At 43.4% G+C, this 27235-nt stretch overlaps 1 protein-coding gene across 1 annotated transcript in view; it reads right to left on the bottom strand.

Annotated features, from left to right (window-relative positions):
- DLGAP2 (DLG associated protein 2) overlaps positions 1–27235 on the bottom strand; it is a 649549-nt gene that overhangs the window by 580977 nt on the left and 41337 nt on the right. The window contains exon 2 of the mRNA XM_065400541.1: positions 8046–8155. Within this exon, the coding sequence (XP_065256613.1) occupies positions 8046–8060 (15 nt within the window). The 5' untranslated portion in view covers positions 8061–8155. The remainder of the gene's footprint in view (positions 1–8045; positions 8156–27235) is intronic.

Below are 27235 nucleotides of genomic sequence, written 5' to 3'. Positions count from 1 at the left end.
AGGTGCCTGTGTGCACATAACGGATTTGATATAATCTATGTCTCTCTGCTTAAATACATGTGTGTGTGAAGTGCTGGGTGCACACCAATAACTACTTTGTGCCCAACTGTCAGTCAGGTGAAACTGCTTAGCTGCTTTTATTCATCTCTGATGTCTTATGCTTTGTCTTCACTGCTAAAAAAAGTTGCGTGTTTTCTAGGGCTGTCGATTAATCACAGTTAACTCACGCGATTAACTCAAAAAATTAATCGTGATTAATTGCAGTTTTAATCGCACTGTTAAACAATAGAATACCAACTGAAATTTATTAAATATTTTGGATTTTTTCTACATTTTCAAATATATTGATTTAAATTACAACACAGAATACAAAGTGTACAGTGATCACTTTATATTATTATTTTTATTGCAAATATTTGCACTGTAAAAATGATAAACAAAAGAAATTGTATTTTTCAATTCACCTCATACAAGTACCATAATGCGATCTCTTTATCATGAAAGTGTAATTTACAAATGTAGATTTTTGTGTGTGTCATAACTTCACTCAAAACCAAAACAATGTAAAACTTTAGAGCCTACTAGTCCATTCAGTCCTACTTCTTGTTCAGCCAATCGCTAAGACAAACAAGAAAATATTCATGGGAGATACTGCTGCCCACTTCTTATTTACAGTGTCACCTGAAAGTGAGAACAGGCATTCACATGGCACTTTTGTAGCCGGCATTGCAGAGGACATGCTTCCATGCTGATGATGCTCATTAAAAAAATGTGTTAATTAAATTTTGACTGAACTCCTTGGGGAAGAATAATATGTTTCCTGCTCTGTTTTACCCACATTCTGCCATGTATTTCATATTATAGCAGTCTCGGATGATGACCCAGCATATGTTGTTCATTTTAAGAAAACTTTCACTGCCGATTTGACAAAACGTGAAGAAGGTACCAATGTGATAATAGCTACAGCACTCGACCCAAGGTTTAAGAATCTGAAGTGCCTTCCAAAATCTGAGAGGGATGAGGTGTGGAGCATGCTTTCAGAAGTCTTAAAAGAGCAACAGTCCGATGTGGAAACTACAGAACCTGAGTCACCAAAAAAGAAAATCAGCCTTCTGCTGGTGGCATCTGACTCAGATGATGAAAGTGAGCATGCATCGGTCTGCACCGCTTTGGATCGTTATCGAACAGAACCTGTTATCAGCATGGACGCATGTCCTCTGGAATGGTGGTTGAAGATGAAGATTAAGATATGAATATTTAGCGTATCTGGCACGTAAATATCTTGTGACGCCAGCTACAACAGTGCCATATGAACATCTGTTCTCACTTTCAGGTGACATTGTAAACAAGAAGCGGGCAGCTTTATCTCCTGAAAATGTAAACAAACCTGTTTTTCTGAGTGACTGGCTGAACAAGAAGTAGGACTGACTGGACTTGTAGGCGCTAAAGTTTTACATTGTTTTATTTTTGAATGTAGTTATTTTCTGTACATAATTCTACATTTGTAAGTTCAACTTTCATGGTAAAGAGATTGACTACAGTACTTGTATGAGGTGAATTGAAAAATACTATTTCTTTTGTTTTTTACAGCACAAATATTTGTAATCAAAAATAAATATAAAGTGAGCACTGTACACTTTGTGGTCTGTGTTGTAACTGAAATCAATATATTTTAAAATGTAGAAAACATCCAAAAATATTTTTAAAAATGGTATTCTCTTATTGTTTAACAGTGTGATTAATCGCGATTAATTTTTTTAATTACTTGACAGCTCTAGTGTTTACCTCAGGTAAACTGGCACATGTGATAAGGCACATGTGCCCTGCTGCTGAACCTGCCCCCGCCTCTGTACCCGGTAAAGGTGACTGTCCTGTCCAATTACCAACCCCCTTCCCCCCCTTCAGACAGACTCTCCTCTAAAAGAACATGATGGAAACAGTAATTAACAGAAACGTTAATTAACAGAGGGTCCTGTGGCACCTTTAAGACTAACAGAAGTATTGGGAGCATAAGCTTATGCTCCCAATACTTCTGTTAGTCTTAAAGGTGCCACAGGACCCAGTGTTGCTACACTCGCCTATGACAATGCTCTTTTCGCCTAAACAATGTGCCTTTTTAAAATGAGAGGTTATATAGTACACATTTTACACATAAAACATTGAATAAAATAATGTAGAACCATACTAACACCATTCAAACACATAGAACATTTTAATACAGTAAATACAGTAATATAAAACAGTGTCAATTACGCTTAACTTAGGTAGGAGTGGCGGCTGGGTTTTCTTGGGCTGGCTTTTCTGTGGCTGGCTTTTCGGTTTCAGAAGTCCTAAAAAGGATTTTATCAATGTCTGCTCTCCTGCATGAATCTTTGAACGATAGATCTCCCTGTAGCAAGCCACTGCATCATTGAGAACCCTAGAGACTTTGACAGACCATTCACGAAAAGGATCACCTGTCTGTATGATTTCCGTCATATCATCCAGCAATCCAAAGAAACGGGAGAGATTCTTTGTTGTCAGACTCCTGGCTTCTTGCCCTATGTCATCTTCATCGTCGTCCTTGCTTCCTTTGGATATCCGTTGTTGGTCCAGCTCAATCAGTTCCTCATTTGTCAATTGCTCAGTGTGAGACTCCAACAACTCCTCTACATCATCCTCCTCCTCCTCCACCTTGAAGCCGACATCCTTCGCCAACTTGATGATTTCTTGCTGGAGAGCAGGAGCGGCATCAAATCTCACAAAGCTGTGAACAGCATCTGGCCATGCATGGTGCCAAACGCTGTTCATACATTGTGAAGTGACCTCTTCTCATGACGTGTCAATGTTTTCCATGCCATTCAAGATGTTGTAGGACTTCCAAAACTCCTTTACGCTGGGCTTTTACTTCACCTGCCGTCTCCTTAATCAACATGGAGAACATCCTCCATAGGTAAGAAGCCTTGAATGTGGCCATTACACCCTGGTCCATAGGCTGCAGCAATGATGTGGTGCTTGGGTGGCAAAAATAGGACCGTGACGTTCAGGCAGAGGGCTTCATACTCCAGTTTGTGGGCACTTGCATTATCTAGCAGAAGGAGAATCTTAAAGGCCAAATTTTCTTTCTGACAGTAAGCCTTAAATTCAGGGACAGCATGGTCTACAAATCACTCACGGAAAATATTGTGTGTTATCCAGTCCTTTCTTTTCGACTTCCAAATTATGGGGAGACGAGATTTGATGTCTCCTCATTGCTCTTGGGTTTTCACTGTAGTAGGCAAGCAAGGGTTTCAACTTGTAATCGCCTTCTGCATTTCCCCCAAGCAGAAGGGTTAAGCAGTCTTTTGAGGCTTTGAATCCAGGAGCTGTCTTCTCGTCATGAGAAATATAAGTCCTCGTTGGCATCTTCTTATAGTAAAGGCCCATCTCGTCGACATAAAAAACTTGTTTTGGAGTAGCCACTTTCCGAAACAATTTTCTTTAGCTGAGCAGGAAATATTTCAGCCACTTCTTCATCCACATTAGCCGCTTCTCCTGTGAGTTTTACATTATGTAGGTTGGCACACTTCTGGAATCTGTGGAACCACCCATGACTAGCATTGAAGGTCTCCTTTTCCCCGCTCTCTCCCTCTCTTTCCTTTAAATCGTTATACAGGCTTTTGGCCTTCTCCTGAATCAAGCTTAAACTCACAGGCATTTTCTTTTGATGCTGGTCATCAATCCAATCAGCCAGCAAACATTCCATCTTCTCCATTGTACTACTTCTCTATTTTGTTATCTTCATCTATGACAATTTCATAGCACTTCTAGCACTTTCATGAATTCCATCAGCACTCTTAAAAATCCTGTGCGTACCGTCATAGCAGGCAAACAGAGAATACGAGCAACGTCGGCTGCACGCTCACCTCTTTCAATACGCTTTATAACATCTAATTTCACTTCTACTGTTACACTTTTATGTTGCCTCCTAGACACAGGCCCACTCTTAACACTTTCAACACATTTTCCACTCATGATGGGTAGTACTGTACAGTACTGTACTCAGAGCCTGCCCCACCTCTTCTCGCCTAGTTCCGCCCCCTCCTCCGAGCGTGTCCCATCCCTGCTCTCCCCTCCGTCACAACGCCTCCTGCATGCCACTGACCAGCTGATCACAGCAGGCAGGAGGCACTGGGCAGGAGGGAGAGGAGTTGATCAGCGGCCCTGTGGGCCACCGGCGGACAGGAGGTGCTGGCTGCTGGTGGGTGCTAAGCACCCACAGAAAAGCAACACAAAAAGTGAAGCAAGTAAGTTGCAAATGACAGATATGCGGATTGGGACCAACATGAATTGAAACACGTTCCCCTATTGATGAGCGACAGATATGTGAAACGATGGATAAGGGGGAGATGTATACCGGGGACCCCTTGTAATCACTTAAAATCTATATCCTTTTGTAGTTAATACACTTATTTTATGTTTTAATCCAAACCAGTGTGCATTTGACTAAGATGTCTGGTCCTCTTCACATTGAGGGAGAGGCGAACCGGGTATTAAACCCATATGCTGGCCAGATTTGACCAGGGCAGGACGGTACTGCTCTGGGGTCCTAGGCTGGGAGGCTGGTGGTTAGAGGGCCTGCATGTGACTGCAGCTGGGTGTGTCCCTACCTGGGTGTGAATGCTTGTGAAGGTGCAAGCTTGGAGGGCTTTGCAACTTATCACAGCAGCACAGTGTCAGAGGGAGCCCAGACTGGTGGGTCAGAGGGCTCAGTGGTACGCCAGTTCCAGGTGGCACCCAAGGGGGAACCCGTCACACATAGCATCTGTCACATCTCAATATAATAGTGTGTAATAGTGTGAATATTCCATGCTTCCAAAACATCGCATCTGTCACTCATAGGCCTCATGCTGGCCCTCTGTAAAAGGCTGAATTTTAATCTGTGCAGCTATTGTGAATGTCAACAGGTTATGGGCATGGTAGCCATCTCAATACAACAGAATAAATAATCTATTAGATTCTATGTGCTTTAACAATAACTAACTGTATTTATGGTTAGAAAATGTTTAATACAAACTAACAGCAGAAAGCTAAAAATTGGATGAAATGCAACACTGAAACTGTAACACAAAGACAAATGAAAGTGTGATTTTAGAAGCCATTCTATATCTGTAGTAAGTTCATTCCAAAATAAGATGTGCTATTATGAGTTTATGTTTAAATAGGTGAGAATCTCAGTACTAATCTCTTATTTCAGCTCAGTACTAATGTGGACACGAGAACAAATGGATATAAACTGGCCGTCGGGAAGTTTAGGCTTGAAATTAGACGAAGGTTTCTAACCATCAGAGGGGTGAAGTTCTGGAACAGCCTTCCGAGGGAAATAGTGGGGGCGAAAGACCTCTCTGGCTTTAAGATTAAGCTTGATAAGTTTATGGAGGGGATGGTTTGATGGGATAACGTGATTTTAGTCAATACGTCAATAACATGCCATCGCTGGTAATTAGTAACAATGATCAATGATGGGATATTAAAAGTTACTACAGAGAACTTTTTTCCAGAGGGTCTGGCTGGAGAATCTTGCTCGCATGCTCGGGGTTCAGCTGATCGCCATATTTGGGGTCGGGAAGGAATTTTCCTCCAGGGTAGATTGGCAGAGGCCCTGGAGGTTTTTCGCCTTCCTCCGCAGCATGGGGCAGGGGTCGCTTGCTGGAGGATTCTCTGCGACTTGAAGTCTTTAAATCATGATTTGGGGACTTCAACAGCTGAGTCAAGGGAGAGAATTATTCCAAGAGTGGGTGGGTCAGCTTTTGTGGCCTGGATCATGCAGGAGGTCAGACTAGATGATCATAATGGTCCCTTCTGACCTTAAAGTCTATGAGTCTAAAACAAAGAGCCCATAAAAGATTAAAATTGAATCTAAGTCAGCAAAACAAGAGTAGCTAGGGAATTTACATTGGAAAAAACCTTGAGTGCAGGAGATGATTTTCAATGTTATTAACACTCCCTTACATTCAGCCATATGAAGAAGATTAAAAAAGAATGTATGTATATTGCTAGGTTTGGACAACATGGTGATCTTTGTAATTCATCCTTAATTACACCTGTTATTGTGTTAGTTTATGTATGTTAGCATATATTTTCCCCTTTGTAGGGACATATCCCGTCACACATCAGGACTAGCCTAAGAATGGAATTTAAGACTCTGCTGGCAACTTAATTAGTTTTAATGCTGCAAGGATAAGTAGCCTGCCAGCATTAATGGCCAATACTTTGTTTACACAACAGATCAAGAAGTGAGAGCCATCAAAACAAATGACCTCAACTGCTCAAGGTTAGGGAACCTACAATGTAAAGTTCGAAGCAGGAGTCTGGAAAAGATAGTGATAATAAATTGGTATATTTCCTTTTGCATGTTGAGTTCCTTTCCAGGAAATTCCTGTATTATCAAACTCATTCCCACAAAACCATTAATGATATTCAAGATATTTTTAAGATGTAAGTATTTGTTGAAATAGTTTATTCAAATTTTTCTGTGGGGGTGTTCATATGCTGTTCATTTGATATTTGTGATGTGTGATTAGTCACCAAATTCGCATGATATTGTTTCTGCTCTTTGAATGGATGAGTTAAACTTAAATGATCATAATGAATAATTCACCTCTGGTGTGATTTTTTTAGATGAATCATTCATGTAAATTTCAAGATTCATTTACACTTTCACCAGTACACTGAGGCCATATGAAAAAATGACCACGCAAGCTTTTGTGGCCTGTATCATGCAGGAGGTCAGACTAGATGATCATAATGGTCCCTTCTGACCTTAAAGTCTATGAGTCTAAAACAAAGAGCCCATAGGGAACAAATACACTTCAATACATGAACCACTTCTGTATTATTCAAACACAAAACTATGATTAGTCAAGCTCTGTGGTTAATATTCCATACAACTATATGCATAACCCAAAATTTTATTTGCAGGTCCTACCTCTTTCCTGTTACAGCGTTAAAAGAAACTAAAATATTTTTTTTAAAGTTCACTGTTGTCAAGGGAGTCAGAATTCCAGTAACAAATTGGTTCTTTTAATGTATTCAAAACTAATTAAAATCAAACTCCAAAAGGACTCTAAAAATGGCGTGAGGCCTGGACTTTTTATTTAGTTTCAACTTCTGGATATGCAAATAAAACCCCTACAAACAACAAAAATAATCAATAAATATAGTTCTTTTATAATTTGATAAAAGTGACATTTCCCCAATTAAAAACAGTTTATAAAAATACTTCAGGTTTAACAATACCATATTCAGAAATTTAAAAACAACACCCCTTCCCCCCCAAAAAAAATAACCCATCCACATACAAATACCTGGAGTTTGATCCTTCTCCACTTAGAGAGACAAGGTGGATGAAGTAATATCTTTTATTGGCCCAACTTCTGTTGGTGAGAGACACAATATTTCAAGCTTACACAAAGCTCTTCTCCCCTTACTTATCTGCATATTTTAATGACTTGCTCATGTGAGTAGAGGATGCAGGATTGGGCCTCTAATAAATATATTTCTTAAAATGGGATTTTATCTTGACAACACTGACACTTTAACTAGAGCAACACTAGGGGGCACTGCTGTAATAGTCTTTATATGATGCTTATAAACATAAGTGCACTTCTTTCCACACATTTTAATTTCTTCTGGTTTTAACAAGATTGCAGAATTTGTTGGTTTGTTGTAATATTGAAATGTTAGAAATTAAACTTTGTTGCAACTAAATTGCTAACTTGAATTCTAATTAGAAAACTTTATAATGTAAACGTTCTTATGTTACAGCCAGCATGAATGTTCAGGACACCAATGGTTCTTCTTTGGGCCAGATTCTGCCACTTCTACTCACCTGGAGTAGGACCACACTCTCGGAGTAGTCCCACTGATTTCAATATGACTCAGTATCAGTAAGCATGGCAGAACTAGCCCCCATATGATGTTATTTAACACTAGGAATCCAAATAACCATTTTGTATTCTCAGTGCAGTGGGGAAGTAATTTCTTCACTGGAAATAAAGGCATTTCCTAGGAGGTTAAAATAGTACCTGAGTTGTCCCCATAATGTCTGAGCCTTGTGCACGTTGCAGGCATTCGCAAGTAGCAGCAGTGGATGAACTTGCAGTGATTACACTCGCACTTCAGAGGATGTGAAATCCTAAGATGAGGAGTGAATAGAAATGGGGAAAAATATGATAAAGATGCAAAAGACCCCCCCACCCCCACCAAAAAAAAGTAAAGTATAAATCCATGTGGTGTGCACATACAACAAAAATAAAACCATGGTCCCAATCAGCATTTAATTAAATTGAGCACAGCAATGTAGCATGAAAGCAAGCAAGCATAGAGACTGCACATCAACAATCATACCATAGAAAAAGCTTTAGAGGTGTTTAAATTTGCCACTGTGTATTTGTAACAGTTCTCATCACTTCTTCTGCTCTTTACATGCAAAACCATGAGTTAGTTCCTATTGGATTACAGACAGAATTTAGTATCTGATTCCTCTGCTTGCACATTTGCTAAATAGAGTATGTATTATACATTGGACACTTACATACAAGTATTGGATTAAAATAAGTATTGCTGTTTCTTAGACTAATAAACTTAGTGTCATATTTCATTAATAGCCCTCACCAAATGGAAAATGCAATTTATTCAGTATCCACTAACCTTTCCCTTACAAATCCCAAGAAATGTGAGGCCCATCTCAGATAAAAAACAAATAGTGTTTTAATTAAGAAAAAATAATTAATGTAACTTTTCTGATTCTAGCAGACAGTATATCCTAGGTACAAATCAATAAAATGAGCAGTGAGATCACTCAGTCAATTACGTGGTGAAGGAGAAAAAAATATCCATTTCCATTCCCCAGAAAATTAAACACTGGGCTAGATTGTGACTTGGGTTATATGTTCATGCAGAGATCCCTCTGACACCTCTACATGGGCTACCCAGATCTTGAGTGTAGCCTCTACTCCCCACACTGAGCAGAAGGGCAGGAAATGGACAGTCTTGACTCTGCTTCCCCACCCCAGTGCAGACGCAAGTGCAGCTGAGCCAAAGTGAGGGTGTCACTTACTTCTGCCCAGGAGCAGTAAGATGATTTGGAGGCACAAGACGATAGGTCTGCAAAGTGGAACTTGTTCAGCTTTGCACTGACTATTAGGCACCGTGCCACCTAGTGGAATCTACAGCTCTGAGTTAGGCACCCAGGCTCCCTACACCAGGGGTCTCAAACATGCGGACCGTGTGCCCCGCGCCCGCCCCCTTCCTCCCTCCCCTCCCCCCCCGGCCTACCTCCAGGCCAGGGGTGGGCAAACTACACCAGCGGGATTGCCCCCCTCGAACCCCGTGCTGGCTGGCATCATGTCCCTGCGGCCGGAGGGAGGAGGGGAGGAGCAGAGGGCTCCGTCCGTGTGTTGCCCTGGCTTCCAGGCATGCCCCCCCGCAGCTCCCATTGGCCGGGAACGGGGAACCGCGGCCAATGGGAGTTTCGGGGGAGGTACCTGGAGGAGCGGCAAGCAGCGTGCGGAGCCCTGCGTCCCCCTCCCCCAGGGGCCGCAGGGACATGGTTCCAGCTACTTCCCGGAGCGGGCCGGGGCTGGCAGCCTGCCCTGGCCCCGGCCCCAGTGTGCGCCACTGCCACCCCGGAGACCGAATCCCTCCTGCACCCCCCCCAACTTCCTGTCCTGAGCCCCCTGCTGCACCCCACACCTCAACCCCCTGCCCTGAGCCCCCTGCTGCATCCCACACCCCTTCTGCACCCTGAGCCCCCTGCCTGCACCCCAACCCCCTGCTGCACCTCAACTCCCTGCCCTGAGCCCCCGCCACACCCCTCATGCACCCTTTGGGGGCAGGGAGGGGGCGGAGTTGGGGTGGGGACTTCAGGGAAGGGGTTGGAATGGGGGCAGGGAAGGGGTGGGAAGAGGTGGGGCCTGATGGAAGGGGTGGAGTGGGGGCAGGGCCGGGGGCAGCGAGGGGGTGTGTGTCAGTAATGCGGCCCTCGGGCCAATGAACTAGCCCTCATGTGGCCCTCGTGGTCATTTGAGTTTGTGACCCCTGCCCTACACAATGCATGGATAGGTGCCTAAGTACAGGATTCACAGAAGCCAGCATGCTGAGCAGGGAGCTGCCTAAGGCAGCTAATAGAAAATGCTAAGGAGAGGGGTGTTGCTTGAGCCCTGCCCCTCAAAGGGAGTTAGGCATTTAATGGGAGGAGTCTCCTTCTGCTCAAGATTCTCCGCCTTGAACGTGTTCCTGGACTTAGAGCTGACCTGGCTCAGGCACCCTACTCACTACATATACATATACACACACACACAGCTTCAAATCATTCATTGAGCATCATGGGAGTGAGAATTGACTCTAAAACCTGATGATTAGGACACACAGCTTGGAGGCGGTGTTCTGGGTTCTGGTCCCTGCTCCAATTAATATTTAATTATTTTGTAAAAAGTGGAACAGCTTCGACAAGAGAGATAGAGGGCTTAGCGGTGAGCTAGGTGCCAGGTTTCAGGACTGAGGGAACTTTGCACATGCTCAGTGGCAGAAACATAGGTGCCTATGGGAATTTATTGGCAAAAACATTGGCACCTAGGAAATTTAGGTCCCCTGCAGTTAAAGCGTAGCTGAGCAGGGTTTTGAGGGTCTACATTTTTTGTTTAGGATGCTTAGGCTACGTCTTCACTGGGGGGGGATCGATTTAAGATACGCAAATTCAGCTACGCGAATAGCGTAGCTGAATTCGACGTATCCGAGCCGACTTACCCCGCTGTGAGGACGGCGGCAAATCGACCGCCGCGGCTCCCCCGTCGATGGCGCTTACTCCTATCTGCACTGGTGGAGTACGCACGTCGATTCGGGGATCGATTGTCACGTCCCGACGAGACGCGATAATTCGATCCCCGAGAGATCGATTTCTACCCGCCGATTCAGGCGGGTAGTGAAGACATAGCCTAAGTCCCTTTGTGGACCTAGTCCAAGGTTCGTGGGGCTAGCCTTGGAATGGTGCAGCTTACACACTGCCCACAGCTTGGGGCTGTCTCTAATAGCACACTCCAGCCCTGGGTTTGGAACACAGCTCTATAGCTATAGGTCCTTAGATTTTTAAAACTTTAAAGGAAAAGAAAGTAGCAAAAGAAAAGCTTAACAAAGAAATATGTTTCACCCTATATTTTACACAGTGGTTATTTTAATAAAATTATTATTACTATAACAATAAATGCATCTGTATTATTGACATAAAAAGGTGCCTTTGCTACTCTGGATCTCTTTAACATTATTTAAAATAACAATAAAAGAAAAACAAACAAGGAGCAAATCCCCAGCTGAAAAACTCCAACAAATCTCCATCCCCAACACAACCCAATGGGTGAGTCTGAGGAACAGAGTTCTGATGGGAAAAGAAATAGTCAGTCCTGAAAGGGATGGGGAGGAAACTTCAGTTGTTATTGGGACTTCCAGTTTTCAGTAGTCATTGCAGTAAACAGTGTATGTTTAAATACACGCACAAGAAGAATGAGAAGAGAAGGGGCTAATTGGGTGGAAGTAGCCCCAGCAGCTATGACTATACCTCTACCCCGATATAACGCTGTCCTCGGGAGCCAAAAAATCTTACCGTGTTATAGGTGAAACCGCGTTATATCGAACTTGCTTTGATCCGCCGGAGTGCACAGCCCCGCCCCCCCGGAGCACTGCTTTACCGCGTTATATCCGAATTCGTGTTATATCGGGTCATGTTATATCAGGGTAGAGGTATATTTAAGCAAACTGGAAGGCTGTGCTGGGAAGGCAGAAGCAGGCAAGACTGGATGCTACAGTATTCTCTAGCAGTAAGTGAAAAGGCTAGCTATTGATTGTAAGTATAACATATAATAAGGCACAGTGGTGGTTAAAAAGAGCAGGAGGAGTTGTGGTCAATGACTGATATTGGAAAGAACTCAGGGAACTACCCTATGACAGTACCTTACTGCAGGACTAAAAGTTACCAGGGAACTCCTACTCATTCCCTTCTTTGTGGGTTTTTGGGAGAGGAATACCTATGTTCCCCTGGTTCATGCATTGTTCTAGAGTTTAGGAGTCTAGATGCCATTGCCTACACTGAGGCTGCAGAAGCAGAAACATAGGCACATAAACAAAAATCTAGCCACCTACAAGGTTTGTGAGTGGCTGAGCAAGAGTTTTGTGAATCCCTGTGGGGCTTGATTCTGGGATTTAGGTGCCTAAAGTGGTAGGTAGACCCTGAAGTGAAGTCCTTTTGTGAATCTAGCCCTCTATGCTTCAGTTCCCTATTTGCTAAATGGGGGTGTTATGAAGATAAATATATCAAAGGCTGTGAGATGCTCACATAAGTACCAAAGATAAATGTAAGAGCATGTGCTGCTTCTTTTTTTTTTTTAAGGCTAGTTCTTTGGTTTGACTTGCAACTGAATATTTACATTAGCAAAAACACTTGTAATTTTTCAACACAAGTTCATTTTTACTGAAGAACCAGTAGTGTGACTTTCATATAGCCTTTAGGATCAAAATTAAAATTAGCTTGCCTTTGCCTACCAGCATTAAACATTAAATCACAACTCTTCTTCCATCACACTGATAAAGATTATCTGCATACACCAAATCATTTGTATATGTTGCAATTTCCCCCTTACATGTTTCATTGTACATACAATGGACTAGAGCCTCACCTGCTATAAATTGGTGCATTTCCATTGAAGTCAAGGGAAACACTGATTTACACCAGTTGAGAATCTGGCCTTACATTGAAAACGGAGTTTATCATTCAAGAATAAAGTTACAATCTGGCTCTCCCAATATTTTAGCTCATATTCACATGTAATGATTTCACATATATTCTGAACAAACTGGAAGATACAAAAGAACTGATGACTAACAATGGATCCAACCACGTGTGGCACACAGTCATAAAAACACAAACTGTACTGACTATCGCCCTTGTGTTATTTAAAGGTGAGGGTGGGCCTTTAGACAATGTTGTGGTTTTCTCAAAGAACATTAAGAGTTAGAAGCCTCAAAATTCAAATGTAAGTTTGTACTTTAAATCTCATACCACCTATACAAGCTTGTTCTGCCTCTGCATCAGTGTCACAGAACCAAATAAATTGAGTCAATCATATCATGACCTGATATACATCCTAATAATACATGACTAGATAGTGACTTGGACTATGTGCCTCTGCAGAGAATAAGAAGGAGTAAAAGAGCCTCCCCTTAAACTCCTCTGTGGGCCACTCAGAACTTGGAGCCAGGCCCACATGGATAACCAGCAGTAGACTTCACATTTATGTAAAATCTCTCTATATATATGCATACATGTGAATTGATTTGCATAAACATGCCTTGAGATGCACAGAAAGAGGTGAAGGGGGACAGAGTGAGAAGGGAGAGAGAGACTCCAGTAATTCATCCTCTACCTGCTTCCCCACCCTCCCCCCATGGAAGCATTTCATTCTTCTTTCCCATCTCAGCATCAACATTTCAGACCAACACCTACCAAAAAAAACAAACTTCGTTGTGCTAAAAATAAATAAACCCCCAACCAATTTCACATCAAAAAGCCCCCTCCCGCCCTTGACTTGTGGAGACCCATCGAATGGACAACAGTGGAAGGAAGAACATCTTTTCTTTCCAACCTTCCAAACTTGGGAGGAGGGACAGAAGGGAGCTAGACTTCAGCACTAGGAAGATCTTCACTCTCCCCACTTCTCTCTCTGCCCCACAGACAGCACAAGAAACCATAACAGGAGCTGCAGAGCCCGTAGGAACAGCTGATCCCTAACTGGCTGTACTAAGAAGTGGGAAGCAGAAGCTCTTCAGGCTTCCTGACCTGAGACACTAGGCTGACCCTCAGCACAGAAAGCAGTTTTGATTGGTTGCCCCTCTTCACAGATCCCTAGCAAGGTCTGAAAACCAGTAGAGTTGGCAGGCAGGTCTGTTTATTCCCTCCATGGAGCAAGTGTAGAGAATAATGGAGAATCTCCTCATTCCCTTGGCAAATCACTATCCTGCTACTGCAAGGTTGTCTCTGTGGCATAATGCCTCCTAGCATTACATCTGGGGTCGTGAAGCTTACTCACCACCCCTTGCTCAGGGCTGTGCCTAAAATTAAAGTCTAGTCCATAATAATTGACTTGAGAAGTGATGTAACTGGACTACCTTATTGTTATTGGCAGACTGTTTGTCCAGCTACTGTAGGCCAAGCACAGTGTAGTGTCTTTACATCACTGCAGTAGAGAAGACTCAAGCCTTTCTTAACTTCACAAAAAGACAGGTGATACCAAAAGAGACCACATTCAAAATTCCCCAGAAAGAAAAGGGTTTTTATTAATGTTATAGGGCCTTACTCTCATTTACATTAAGGTCTTTCAGTGATATCAGTGTCTAAAGAGGGTGTAAATTATATTTTCACTTAGTTTCAGGTCTCTTTACATTTCCAGAATGGTGTAAAGTGGCCTTAGTGTAAAGGAGAATCTGGCCCACTATGCTCTGCACATAAACTAATGGCTGGATCAAAAGTTAAGTAGCTTACACATGATGCAGCACAGTGGTAGAGAATCACAGTTGTATAGCATAGGCTTATATATACATTGCCTTTTCTTAGTCCTAAAATTTCTTTCAAATTACAGACTGCTGTGTCAGTGTCTTCAAATAACCACTATATCAAAGCTTTTGCATCAACTATAAATCAAAGAATTGAATGAACAACATGTATATTCTATGGTAGATGCTATACCCCCTGGGGATTCAGGAAAATAGAGGTGCAGTATTACAGGGTCAATTGGTTTAGGTTCCCTTTGAAGTCTGAAGGCTAAAGGATATTTGTAACAACTTAGACAAGTGTAACCCAGAAAGAATTGAACACTAAAACATCCCTCACTCTAACATTTTTGTGTTACTCTAAGCTAATACACTACATAATTGCTTACTTCTCTTTGAACTTAAATGAGACTCAGGGAATTTTAAGCATAAAGCATGCAATACATGAGATAAAAGGAACTGTAAAGCATCTTAACATCAGATGAATCTTTACAAGTGACAGCTTTAATGTAGGGATTATCTGTATTTATGAATACATATTTTACCTGATAATCAGGGGACTCATTTGCAGACCCTATGTAAACATATGTTTGGCCATTCATCTAGTCATGTGCATCAGCAAAGGCGCATATGCAACTTGAGAATTTATGTGGTATTATGTATTGGAAAGGAGAAGCATAAATGCATAGGCACAAAGATGTGTTTACCTAGGGAATGAAAGTCCGGACTTCTCTTTCTATGAAATCTCTCATACCAACACAGATACTAGAAATTTGTTTCCTCTCTGGCAATTGCTAGAAATATTGCATTTTTCATGACATTCCCTATACAGACTGATAAAAGCATAGGGTTGCCAGGCATCCGGTTTTCGACTGGAATGCAGTGCCGGAGCCAGATGGAGGGAACAGGGGGAGCAATAAAAAAAAAAAAGGTGCCACCCGCTGTGGCGCTTTTACTCACCCGGCGGCGCTCCGGGTCTTCGGCGGCAGGCCCTTCACTCTCTCCGGGTGTCTTCGGCGGCACTGAAGGTCCCGCCGCTGAAATGCCGCCGAAGACCCGGAGCGAGTGAAGGTCCCGCCGCTGAAGTGCCGCCAAAGACCCGGAGCGAGTGAAGGTCCCGCCGCCGAAATGCCGCCGAAGACCCGGAGCGAGTGAAGGTCCCGCCACTGAAGTGCCGCCAAAGACCCGGAGCGAGTGAAGGTCCCGCCGCCGAAATGCCGCCGAAGTCCCGGAGCGAGTGAAGGTCCCGCCGCCGAAGACCCGGAGCGAGTGAAGGTCCCGCCGCCGAAGTGCCGCCAAAGACCCGGAGCGAGTGAAGGTCCCGCCGCCGAAATGCCGCCAAAGACCCGGAGCGAGTGAAGGTCCCGCCGCTGAAGTGCCGCCAAAGACCCGGAGCGAGTGAAGATCCCGCCGCCGAAATGCCGCCGAAGACCCGGAGCGAGTGAAGGTCCCGCCGCTGAAGTGCCGCCAAAGACCCGGAGCGAGTGAAGGTCCCGCCGCCAAAGACCCGGACTGCCACCAGGTGAGTAAAATAAAAGCGCAGCAGCAGGTGGCGCCTTTTTTTTTTAATCGCTCCCCCGGGTGAGTAAAAAGGCGCCAAGAAATTGACAAGGCACCACTTGTGCTCAATGGGGGAGCGGCCGCTCCCCTGCTCCCTCCTTAGCTACGCTACTGCCAGAATGCCTTGTCAAAAAGGGACACTGGCGGCTCCGGTCAGTATTGCTGACCAGGCCGTTAAAAGTCCGGTCGGTGTTGCAGTAGAGCTCAGGTAGGCTCCCTGCCTGCCCTGGCTCCGCGTGGCTCCTGGAAGCGGCCTGCATATCCCTGTGGCCCCTAGGTGCAGGGGCAGCCAGGGAGGCTCCACGCGCTGCCCCCGCTCTGAGCACCGGCTCTCCAGCTCCCATTGGCAAGGAACCACAGCCAATGGGAGCTGCAGGAGCAGTGCTTGCGGGCACAGGCAGTGCGCACTGCGGACTGCACAGAGCTGCCTGGCCACCCTTGCGCATAGGAGCCGGACATGCCAGCCAATTCCAGGAGCCGCACGGAACCAGGGCAGGCAGGAGTCTGCCTTAGCACTGCTGCACCACCAACCGGAAGACGCCTGAGGTAAATGCTGCCCAGCTGGAGCCCACACTCTGAACCACTGCCACAGCCCTGATCCCCCTCCCTGAGCCCACACACCGCAACCCCTCCCGCACCCCAAACCGCTGCTCCAGCCCTAAGCCCCCTCCCACACCCAAACTCCTTCCTGGAGCCTGTACCCCATCCCGCAACCTAACCCCAGCCCTGAGCCCTCTCCCGCTTGGAGCCCACACCCTCTCCTGAACCCTACCCCCTGCCCCAGCCCTGAGTCCGTTCCCGCACTCCAAACCCCTCAGCTCCAGCCCAGAGCCCCCTCCCGCACCCCAAACCCCTCATTCCCAGCCCCAGCCCAGAGCCCGCACCCCTCAGTCGGAGCCCTCACCCCCTCCCACACCCCAACCCCCTGCCCCAGCCTGAAGCCCCTTCCCGCACACTGAACCCCTCAAGGCGGCACGCGAGCTGATTTTCAGTGGTGCACACGCTGCCCGGGTTCAGGCCACTAGTCCGGGGGACTCTGTATTTTAATGTAATTTTAAATGAAGCTTCTTAAACATTTTAAAAACCTTATTTACTTTACATACAACAATAGCTTAGTTATATATTATAGACTTATAGAAAGAGACCTAAAAACATTAAAATGTATTACTGGCCAGCGAAACCTTAAATTAGAGTGAATAAATGAAGACTCGGCACCCCACTTCTGAAAGGTTGCCGACCCCTGATATAGTCTCTTCATATGGTGATAACTCTTTCCATTCCACTATTATCTCTGGAGGATATTAAACAGAAGCTACTAAAATCTGACATTTTTAAATCAGCAGGTCCAGATAAATTTCATCCAAGAGTTTTAAAAGAGCTGTTGGAGGAGCTCACTGAACCATTAATGTTGATTTCTCAATACGTCTTGGAGAACTAGAGAAGTTCCAGAAGACTGGAAGAAAGCTAACATTGTGTCAATTTTTTAAAAAGGGTAAATGGGTTTACCTGGGTAATTTTAGACCTGACAGCCTGACATGGATCCCAGCCAAGATAATAGAGCGGCTGATACGAGACTCAATTAAAAAAAGAATCAAAGGAAGATAATCTAATTAATAAAATCAACATGGGTTTATGGAAAATAGATCCTGTCAAACTAACTTTTTTTTTTTTTGAGATTACAAGTTTGGTTGATAAATGTAATAGGATTGGCATAATATAATTAAATATCTGTAAGATACTTAACTTGGTATCACATGCCATTTTGTTTCAAAAATAGAACAATATAAAATTAACATGGCACACATTAAACGGATTTAAAAACTAGCTAAATGATAGGTCTCAAAATGTAACTGTAAATGGGGAATCATCATGAAGTGAATGTGTTTCCAGTGGGGTTCCACAGGAATCAGTTCTTGCCCTACACTATTTAACATTTTTTTATTAATGACCTGGCAAAAAACATCAGTGATGGTTATATAAAAAGTCTGTAGATGACACAAATTTGGAGGTAAATAATGAAGAAGACAGATCACTGATCTTGGATTGATCTAGATCTCTTGGTAAACTGGAGGCAAGTAAACAATGTGCATTTTAATACACCTAATGTAAATGTATAATCTAAGAACAAAGAATGTAGGCCATACTTACAGGATAGGAGACTCTATACTGGGAAGTAATAATTCTGAAAATGATTGGGGGTTGTGGTGGATAATCAGCTGATCATGAGCTCCCAATGCAACACTGTGGCTGAAAGAACTAATGCAATCCTGGGATACATAAACAGGAGAATCTCGAGTAGGAGAAGAGAAGTTATTGTATGTCTGTATTTGGCATTGGTGCAACCACTTCCGGAATACTGTGTCCAGTTCTGGTGCCCACAATTCAAGAAGGATGCTGATAAATCGGAGAGGATTTTTATGAAAAAAATCTTCGAAAACTATAAACTGTTCATTCTAGAGACAAAGGAAAAAAATCTGACTTAAGCTTTTTTAAATTCCACAAGATACTAAGAAAAATTATGTGTAATATAAACACAGCACTCAAGTATTTTTGAACATCTTCTATGCAAAAATAAATCACTTTCTCTCCAGAGATATTTTTGATGGAGTGAACTGAAAGTGTATTATAGGGGAGTGGGAGGCACAGTGGGTGAATACAAAAGATCTTCACCTACGAATGGGGTGTTCAAATCTATAAGGAGGATTGTGTGATTGTCTTGTTTAATGGACATTAGCCAGAATAGATGTCACATAATTCATCATTACTGGCTACTCTGGAAGGTAGGTAGGTGGTAGTAGCGGGGATTTTTAAGGCACAGCTGTAGATCAGAATTAAACAGAATTACAAATTGGATGGTGAAGCTTGCACAGCACTTCTGTTTCTGGCAAATGCTATCATCCCTCATTTTCATGAGCACAAAAGACAGCGAACATTGTTTTTTTAATTCTTCAGTTTTCAACCTCAGCTTTCTCCTCTCGATCCCACGTGGTTTATATGTAATTTTTTTCAAATACTATTCACAGTATTTAAATATCAAACTGTAATTAGAGACTAAAGATTTTTTTTAAGATATACTTTGAAATACTAGGAGAATTTCTTTTAAATATATAGAATAATTTTATTTTTAATCATTTTGTTAGTATACTAGGTGATCTCTCATATAATACATTATATGAAAATTATCTTCTCTGAAGCTGATAAAGAAGTTGAAGTGTTTATCTGTAAGGGAGTATCTATATGCTGTTACATTCTCTCCCCAGCCCAGGAAAGAACCTCTGCCACCGCTGAGCCTCTTTCAGGCCCTTACCTCAGGGAACAGTTTATTATTTGATTACAAAAAACACACAACAAATCTTTCCCCCTGACCCAAGCAGGCTGCAATGGCTGAGAGGCCTTTATCTTTGTCTTGCCAAGCTAGAAAAAAAGACATACCCCTTCCTTTAAACATATGAGAGAGAGGCAGCCCATAACTATTTCCTGGCTGTTTTGCTTTCTCACAGTATTGCTACATTCTGTCTCCATGTGTGATCCTCCTTTCTGTAGTTTCCTAGAAGGACAAGGTCACTAGTGAGGAGGGCTTTAAACTGGGTTCACCGGGGGAAGGAGATCAAAGCCCTGAGGTAAGTGGGATACCGGGAGGAAGCACGAGCAGAAGAGCGCAAGATGGGAGGACTCCTGCCTCATACCAAGAAAGCAGAATGATCAGCGAGTTATCTTAAGTGCCTATACACAAATGCAAGAAGCCTGGGAAATAAGCAGGGAGAACTGGAAGTCCTGGCACAGTCAAGGAATTATGATGTGACTGGAATAACAGAGATTTGGTGGGATAACTCACATGACTGGAGTACTGTCATGGATGGATATAAACTGTTCAGGAAGGACAAGCAGGGCAGAAAAGGTGGGGGAGTTGCATTGTATGTAAGAGAGCAGTATGACTGTTCAGAGCTCCATATGAAACTGCAGAAAAACCTGAGAGTCTCTGGACTAAGTTTAGAAGTGTGAGCAACAAGGGTGATGTCATGGTGGGAGTCTGCTATAGACCACCAGACCAGGGGGATGAGGTGGATGAGGCTTTCTTCCGGCAACTAACAGAAGTTACTAGATCACAGGCCCTGGTTCTCATGGGGGACTTCAATCACCCTGATATCTGCTGGGAGAGCAATACAGCGGTGCACAGACAATCCAGGAAGTTTTTGGAAAGTGTAGGGGACAATTTCCTGGTGCAAGTGCTGGAGGAACCAACTAGGGGCAGAGCTCTTCTTGACCTGCTGCTCACAAACAGGGAAGAATTAGTAGGGGAAGCAAAAGTGGATGGGAACCTGGAAGGCAGTGACCATGAGATGGTCGAGTTCAGGATCCTGATACAAGGAAGAAAGGAGAGCAAACCATCCCGATGTGTAGAAAGAATGGTAAATATGGCAGGTGACCAGCTTGGCTTAACAGTGAAATCCTTGCTGATCTTAAACACAAAAAAGAAGCTTACAAGAAGTGGAAGTCGGATTGGACAAATGACCAGGAAGGAGTATAAAAATATTGCTCAGGCATGCAGGAGTGAAATCAGGAAGGACAAATCACACTTGGAGTTACAGCTAGCAAGGGATGTTAAGAGTACCAAGAAGGGTTTCTTCAGATATGTTAGCAACAAGAAGAAAGTCAAAGAAAGTGTGGCCCCTTACTGTATGAGGGAGGCAACCTAGTGACAGAGGATGTGGAAAAAGCTAATGTACTCAATGCTTTTTTTGCCTCTGTCTTCACGAACAAGGTCAGCTCCCAGACTGCTGCACTGGGCGGCACAGCATGGGGAGCAGGTGACCAGCCCTCTGTGGAGAAAGAAGTGTTTCAGGACTATTTAGAAAAGCTGGATGAGCACAAGTCCATGGGGCCGGATGCTCTGCATCCGAGGGTGCTAAAGGAGTTGGCGGAGGTGATTGCAGGTAAGTATTACCACAATATTCTTGCTGGCAAGTTAAAGAAGTATGGGCTGAAAAAAAAGAGTGAGAGAAGAGAACTTTCTAAGCATACTGCAAAACTCAACAAATCTGGGCTGAGGTTAACAATAGGGGAAGCTATTTCCAAACCTAGGACCTAAACAGAGAAGGCTCTACTCGCAGTCCCCTCTTGTTTTGTTGTGGGACCCCTAAAATCATGGAGCAGGTCCTCAAGGAATCAATTCTGATACACTTAGAGGAGAGGAAAGTGATCAGGAACAGTCAGCATGGATTCACCAAGGGAAGTCATGCCTCACTAACCTAATTGCCTTCTATGACGAGATAACTGGCTCTGTGGATGAGGGAAAAGCAGTGGACATGTTATTCCTTGACTTTAGCAAAGCTTTTGATACAGTCTCCCACAGTATTCTTGTTGGCAAGTTAAAGAAGTATGGGCTGGATGAATGGACTATAAGGTGGATAGAAAGTTGGCACTGCTACAGACTAGGGACTGAATGGCTAGGCAGCAATTCTGCAGAAAAGGACCTAGGGGTTACAGTGGACGAGAAGCTGGATATGAGTCAACAGTGTGCCCTTGTTGCCAAGAATGGCATTTGGGGCTGTATAAGTAGGGGCATTGCCAGCAGATCGAGGGACATGATCATTGGGATGATTTAGTTGGGGGTTGGTCCTGCTTTGAGCAGGGGGTTGGACTAGATGACCTCCTGAGGTCCCTTCCAACCCTGATATTCTATGGTTCTATGATTCTATGATTCTATGACTATAAATCATCTTGTATGGTGTTATCGCCAAACTAGTTTAAAAAAATAGTAATTACAGGTACAGCCTTGAAGCATTATCTACCATGTGCAAGTTTCTTCAGATTACTGAAATTCATTTAAACTAAATAGCTTTCTCTTTAATTTACTAAATTAAGCAACTAGTAGCTTGCTTTAATTTAGTGAATTAAGCATACATGGCTTAAGCATATTTTTGTTAACATTTTAAATTATTTTGATTAAGTCCTCATAGTATAATCAACACAATTACAGTTTCAATTATTTTTTGCCAAAGTTACACTCTACCTTTAGAATTATCTTTGCTGAATATCAACATTTGACTTGCAAAATCCAGGGATGCTGTCCAAAAATATGTTCCAGCTACTGAACAGTATGTACTATCAACAGAACAGCTCAATTTTGCATTTTTAGTTTGATCTGAGTATCCCATATTAAGCTTAGGTCTAGGTTCCAGTTTTTATAATTATATTGTTTAAGCATAAAAATGAAGCCAAGATCTAATTTTCTTGGTCACATCAGTGAAAAACAATCAGCCTTCGTATAAACAAAAATATTGGGTCATATTCATCCTTGGTGTAATTCCATTGATATCAACAGAACTACTCCAGAAAATAATTTAGACTATTAAGTTGTCATTCAGCTATGAATACTTACCTTCAAGCTTCCTTTTTAAACCACGGTTAAACAAAGCCATTGCTTCATTTAGTGGCTCCAGGCCTGATCCAATGCCCATTCGAAACAATGGGAGTCTTCCCATTGACTTTAATGAGCCTTAAATCAGGCCCGTAGTGCACCACATGTGAAATTTACATTCAGAAGCAAAACTGATGCTGTCTATTTAAGGTAAGAGCTCCAGGGACTGACCATGCAGCTCTGTAGCAAGAGAGGTGGTCAGCTCTCCCAGATCCATGGCCAGAGCAGCACAACAAAATGGGAAGGGGAGGGGGCAGCGTGGGATTACAAATCATTGCATGAAATGGCATCCCAGAATTAAAAGGCTAATGAAAATCCAAACAACACATTTTGTTATCTTGATATTCTGATTCACTGCACTATGAACTTCTCTTATATAATCATCTCCTGCAACACATAAGTAAGTACAGTCTATCTTTCATAGCCAGAGGGCCAATGCAGAAATGGCAAGCATTTGATAAAGAAAAATGCCTGCATCTTTGCTATAAACATAATGCAAGTGCAATAAGTTTCCAGGTGTTCATTTTATCCTGTAAAGCCCTTCCTGGTTTAGGACTATGCAGGGGTGCTGGGAGCCAATGAATCAAACTGTAAACCCTGTATATGATGGAAATCATTTCAAGCTAGGTGTGCAGCAGCACCTCTAGTTCCAACACTTATGGGACTATGTTACCTGAGAAATTGCCTCTCTCCCTCTGACGTGCTACCACAGCCTCTCCCCCTCAGACCTGCTACCAGAGAAATTGCCTCTCTCCCTCTGACGTGCTACCACAGCCTCTCCCCCTCTGACGTGCTACCAGAGAAATTGCCTCTCTCCCTCTATCGTGGAGTTGCGGTTCGCCGCTCCAGGCCAATGGGGGCTGCAGGGAAGGGCAGCCAGCACATCCCTCAGTCCGTGCCGCTTCCTGAAGCCCCCATTGGCCTGGAGTGGCAAACCGTGGCCAGTGGGAGCCGCGATCAGCCAAACCTGTGGATGCGGCAGGTAAACAAACCGGCCCAGCCCACCAGGGGCTTTCCCTGAACAAGCGGTGGACCGGCTTTGAGAACCACTGAATTAGGGGATTGAGACAGAAATTACTGGGTGAGGTTTACAGATTCCAAGGCCAAAAGGAATCATTATGATCATCTAGTTTGACCGTCTTTATAACACTGGCCATAGGACTTCCTCAGAATAATTCCATTTGAACGACAGCATCTCTTCATTAAATTCAGTCTTGATCTCATGACTCACCCACATCACTTTAAAAGTCTCTCCCCATCTTGGGTGGCAAAGTCCAACAAATAATCCTAAAACCTTGTATCAAGTCTCTAGCCCATGACTCAGAGCCTAACTGTCCTTATGCCCCTCTGTCTGGGCTCTGAATTGTCCTGACCCCCTTTACAGAAGGGGCTTCATGCCACCTGCTCATTGGCTGGTAGAAGATGGGCCTGTGTTCCCCTACGTTGGGTTTCAGTCCAAGGTCTGCTCTGTCACACACCTTTCCACTGCCTCCTTGGACTCCTTCCTACGATTAGCCTGTTCTCAGGTCTTTTCCCCAGCCCCTTCCTTGGCTCTTTGTAATAACACCACCTCTCCAGAGGTCTGGCTTCTATCCTTTATGTCAGGATCCACCAGTGAAGCTAACACCAATCCTGTGTCTTCCAGAAATCTTCACTTTCTAGTGCCCTGAGTGTGACTGCATAGTTCTTCCTCCTCTCCCTGCAGCGCCTTAAATTCCAGTTCAAATGCCCTTTATGCTTTACCACTACTACCTCTTGTGCTTCACTGTCTTTGGCCAATGGCAGAGCCAGGTTTTGCTACTGGGGCGGGAGGGGGAAAGAAGGAGGCTGTTCTATGGCCTGGATTATGCAGGAAGTCAGACTAGATCAGGGGTTCTCAAACTGGGGGTTGGGACCCCTCAGGGAGTGTCATAACTATAAAGGGAAGGGTAACAGCTCTCCTGTGTACAGTACTATAAAATCCCTCCTGGCCAGAGACTCCAAAATCCTTTTACCTGTAAAGGGTTAAGAAGCTCGGGTAACCTGGCTGACACCTGACCCAAAGGACCAATAAGGGGACAAGATACTTTCAAATCTTGGGGGGGGGAAAGGCTTTTGTTTTGTGCTCTTTGTTTAAGGGTTTGTTCACTCTTGGGACTGAGAGGGACCAGACATCAATCCAGGTTCTCCCCATCTTTCTAAACAAGTCTCTCATATTTCAAACTTGTAAGTAAAAAGCCAGGCAAGGCGTCTTAGTTTTACTTTGTTTTCTCAACTTGTAAATGTACCTTTTACTAGAGTGTTTATCTTTGTTTGCTATACTTTGAACCTGGGCTAGAGGGGGGTCCTCTGAGCTCTTTAAGTTTGATTACCCTGTAAAGTTATTTTCCATACTGATTTTTCAGAGATGATTTTTACCTTTTTCTTTAATTAAAAGCCTTCTTTTTAAGAACCTGATTGATTTTTCCTTGTTTTTAGATCCAAGGAGTTTGGATCTGTATTCACCAGGAGTTGGTGAAAGGAAGGAGGGGGGAAGGGTCAATTTCTCCTTGTTTTAAGATCTAAGGAGTTTGGATCTGTATTCACCAGGGAATTGGTGAAAAGTTTCTCAAAGCTTCCCAGGGAAGGGAATGGTGGCAGCGGACCAGAACTAAGCTGGTAATTAAGCTTAGAAGTCCTCGTGCAGGCCCCCACACTTGTACCCTAAAGTTCAAAGTGGGGATACAGCCTTGACAGGGAGTCACAAGGTTATTATGTGGGGGGTCGCGAGCTGTCAGCCTCCACCCCAAACCCCGTTTTGCCGCCAGCATTTATAATGGTGTTAAATATATAAAAAGTGCTTTTAATTTATAAGGGGGGGGTTGCACTCAGAGGTTTGTTATGTGAAACAAAAGTTTGAGAACCACTACACTAGATGATCTAATGGTCTTTTCTGGCCTTAAAATTTATGAAGTGCTGTGAGTCTTTCCTCCCCACACTATGATGTTCTCCACTCTCTAGAGCATCTTCTAGAACAAATCAGTTAGCGCTATCCAGGCTATGCCTGTACCTCACAGCGGTGTCTGAAGCACAGTGAAATTGGCAGGTGACTATGTTGTGTTCACACTGCTAATGGTGCAATTAGATGGAATGTGTACTATGCAAGAGCACAGTAAGAACATAAGAACATAACATAAGAACATAAGAATGGCCATACTGGGTCAGACGAAAGGTCCATCCAGCCCAGTATTCTGTCTACTGACAGTGGCCAATGCCAGGTGCCCCAGAGGGAGTGAACCTAACAGGTAATGATCAAGTGATCTCTCTCCTGCCATCCATCTCCACCCTCTGACAAACAGAGGCTAGGGACACCATTCCTTACCCATCCTGGCTAATAGCCATTAATGGACTTAACCTCCATGAATTTATCCAGTTCTCTTTTAAACCCTGTTATAGTCCTAGCCTTCACAACCTCCTCAGGCAAGGAGGTCTACAAGTTGACTGTGCGCTGTGTGAAGAAGAACTTGCTTTTATTTATTTTAAACCTGCTGCCCATTAATTTCATTTGGTGGCCTCTAGTTCTTATATTATGGGAACAAGTAAATAACTTTTCCTTATTCAATCTCTCCAAATCACTCATGATTTTATATACCGCTATCATATACTCCCATAGTCTCCTCTTTTCCAAGCTGAAAAGTCCTAGCCTCTTATCTCTCCTCATATGGGACCGTTCCAAACCCCTAATCATTTTAGTTGCCCTTCTCTGAACATTTTCTAATGCCAGTATATCTTTTTTGAGATGAGGAGACCACATCTGTATGCAGTATTCAAGATGTGGGCGTACCATCGATTTATATAAGGGCAATAAGATATTCTCCGTCTTATTCTCTATCCCCTTTTTAATGATTCCTAACCTCCTGTTTGCTTTTTTGACTGCCGCTGCATACTGCGTGGATGTCTTCAGAGAACTATCCACAATGACTCCAAGATCTTTTTCCTGATTAGTTGTAGCTAAATTAGCCCCCATCATATTGTATGTATAGTTGGGGTTATTTTTTCCAATGTGCATTACTTTACATTTATCCACATTAAATTTCATTTGCCATTTTGTTGCCCAATCACTTAGTTTTGTGAGATCTTTTTGAAGTTCTTCACAGTCTGCTTTGGTCTTAACTATCTTGAGCAGTTTAGTATCGTCTGCAAACTTTGCCACCTCACTGTTTACCCCTTTCTCCAGAACATTTATGAATAAGTTGAATAGGATTGGTTCTAGGACTGACCCTTGGGGAACGCCATTAGTTACCCCTCTCCATTCTGAAAATTTACCATTTATTTCTACCCTTTGTTCCCTGTCTTTTAACCAGTTCTCAATCCATGAAAGGATCTTCCCTCTTATCTCATGACAACTTAATTTACGTAGGAGCCTTTGGTGAGGGACCTTGTCAAAGGCTTTCTGGAAATCTAAGTACATTATGTCCACTAGATCCCCCTTGTCCACATATTGTGTTGACCCCTTCAAAGAACTCAAATAGATTAGTAAGATATGATTTCCCTTTCAGAAACCATGTTGACTTTTGCCCAACAATTTATGTTCTTCTATGTGTCTGACAATTTTATTCTTAAGATTGTTTCAACTAATTTGCCCGGTACCGACGTTAGACTTACCGGTCTGTAATTGCCGGGATCACCCCTAGAGCCCTTTTTAAATATTGGCGTTACATTAGCTAACTTCCAGTCATT

Source organism: Emys orbicularis, chromosome 3 (assembly GCF_028017835.1).
Source record: "Emys orbicularis isolate rEmyOrb1 chromosome 3, rEmyOrb1.hap1, whole genome shotgun sequence".
Taxonomy (NCBI): domain Eukaryota; kingdom Metazoa; phylum Chordata; order Testudines; family Emydidae; genus Emys; species Emys orbicularis.
Note: the sequence above shows the minus strand (reverse complement) of the source record. Positions and strands in the feature narration are given on the sequence as shown.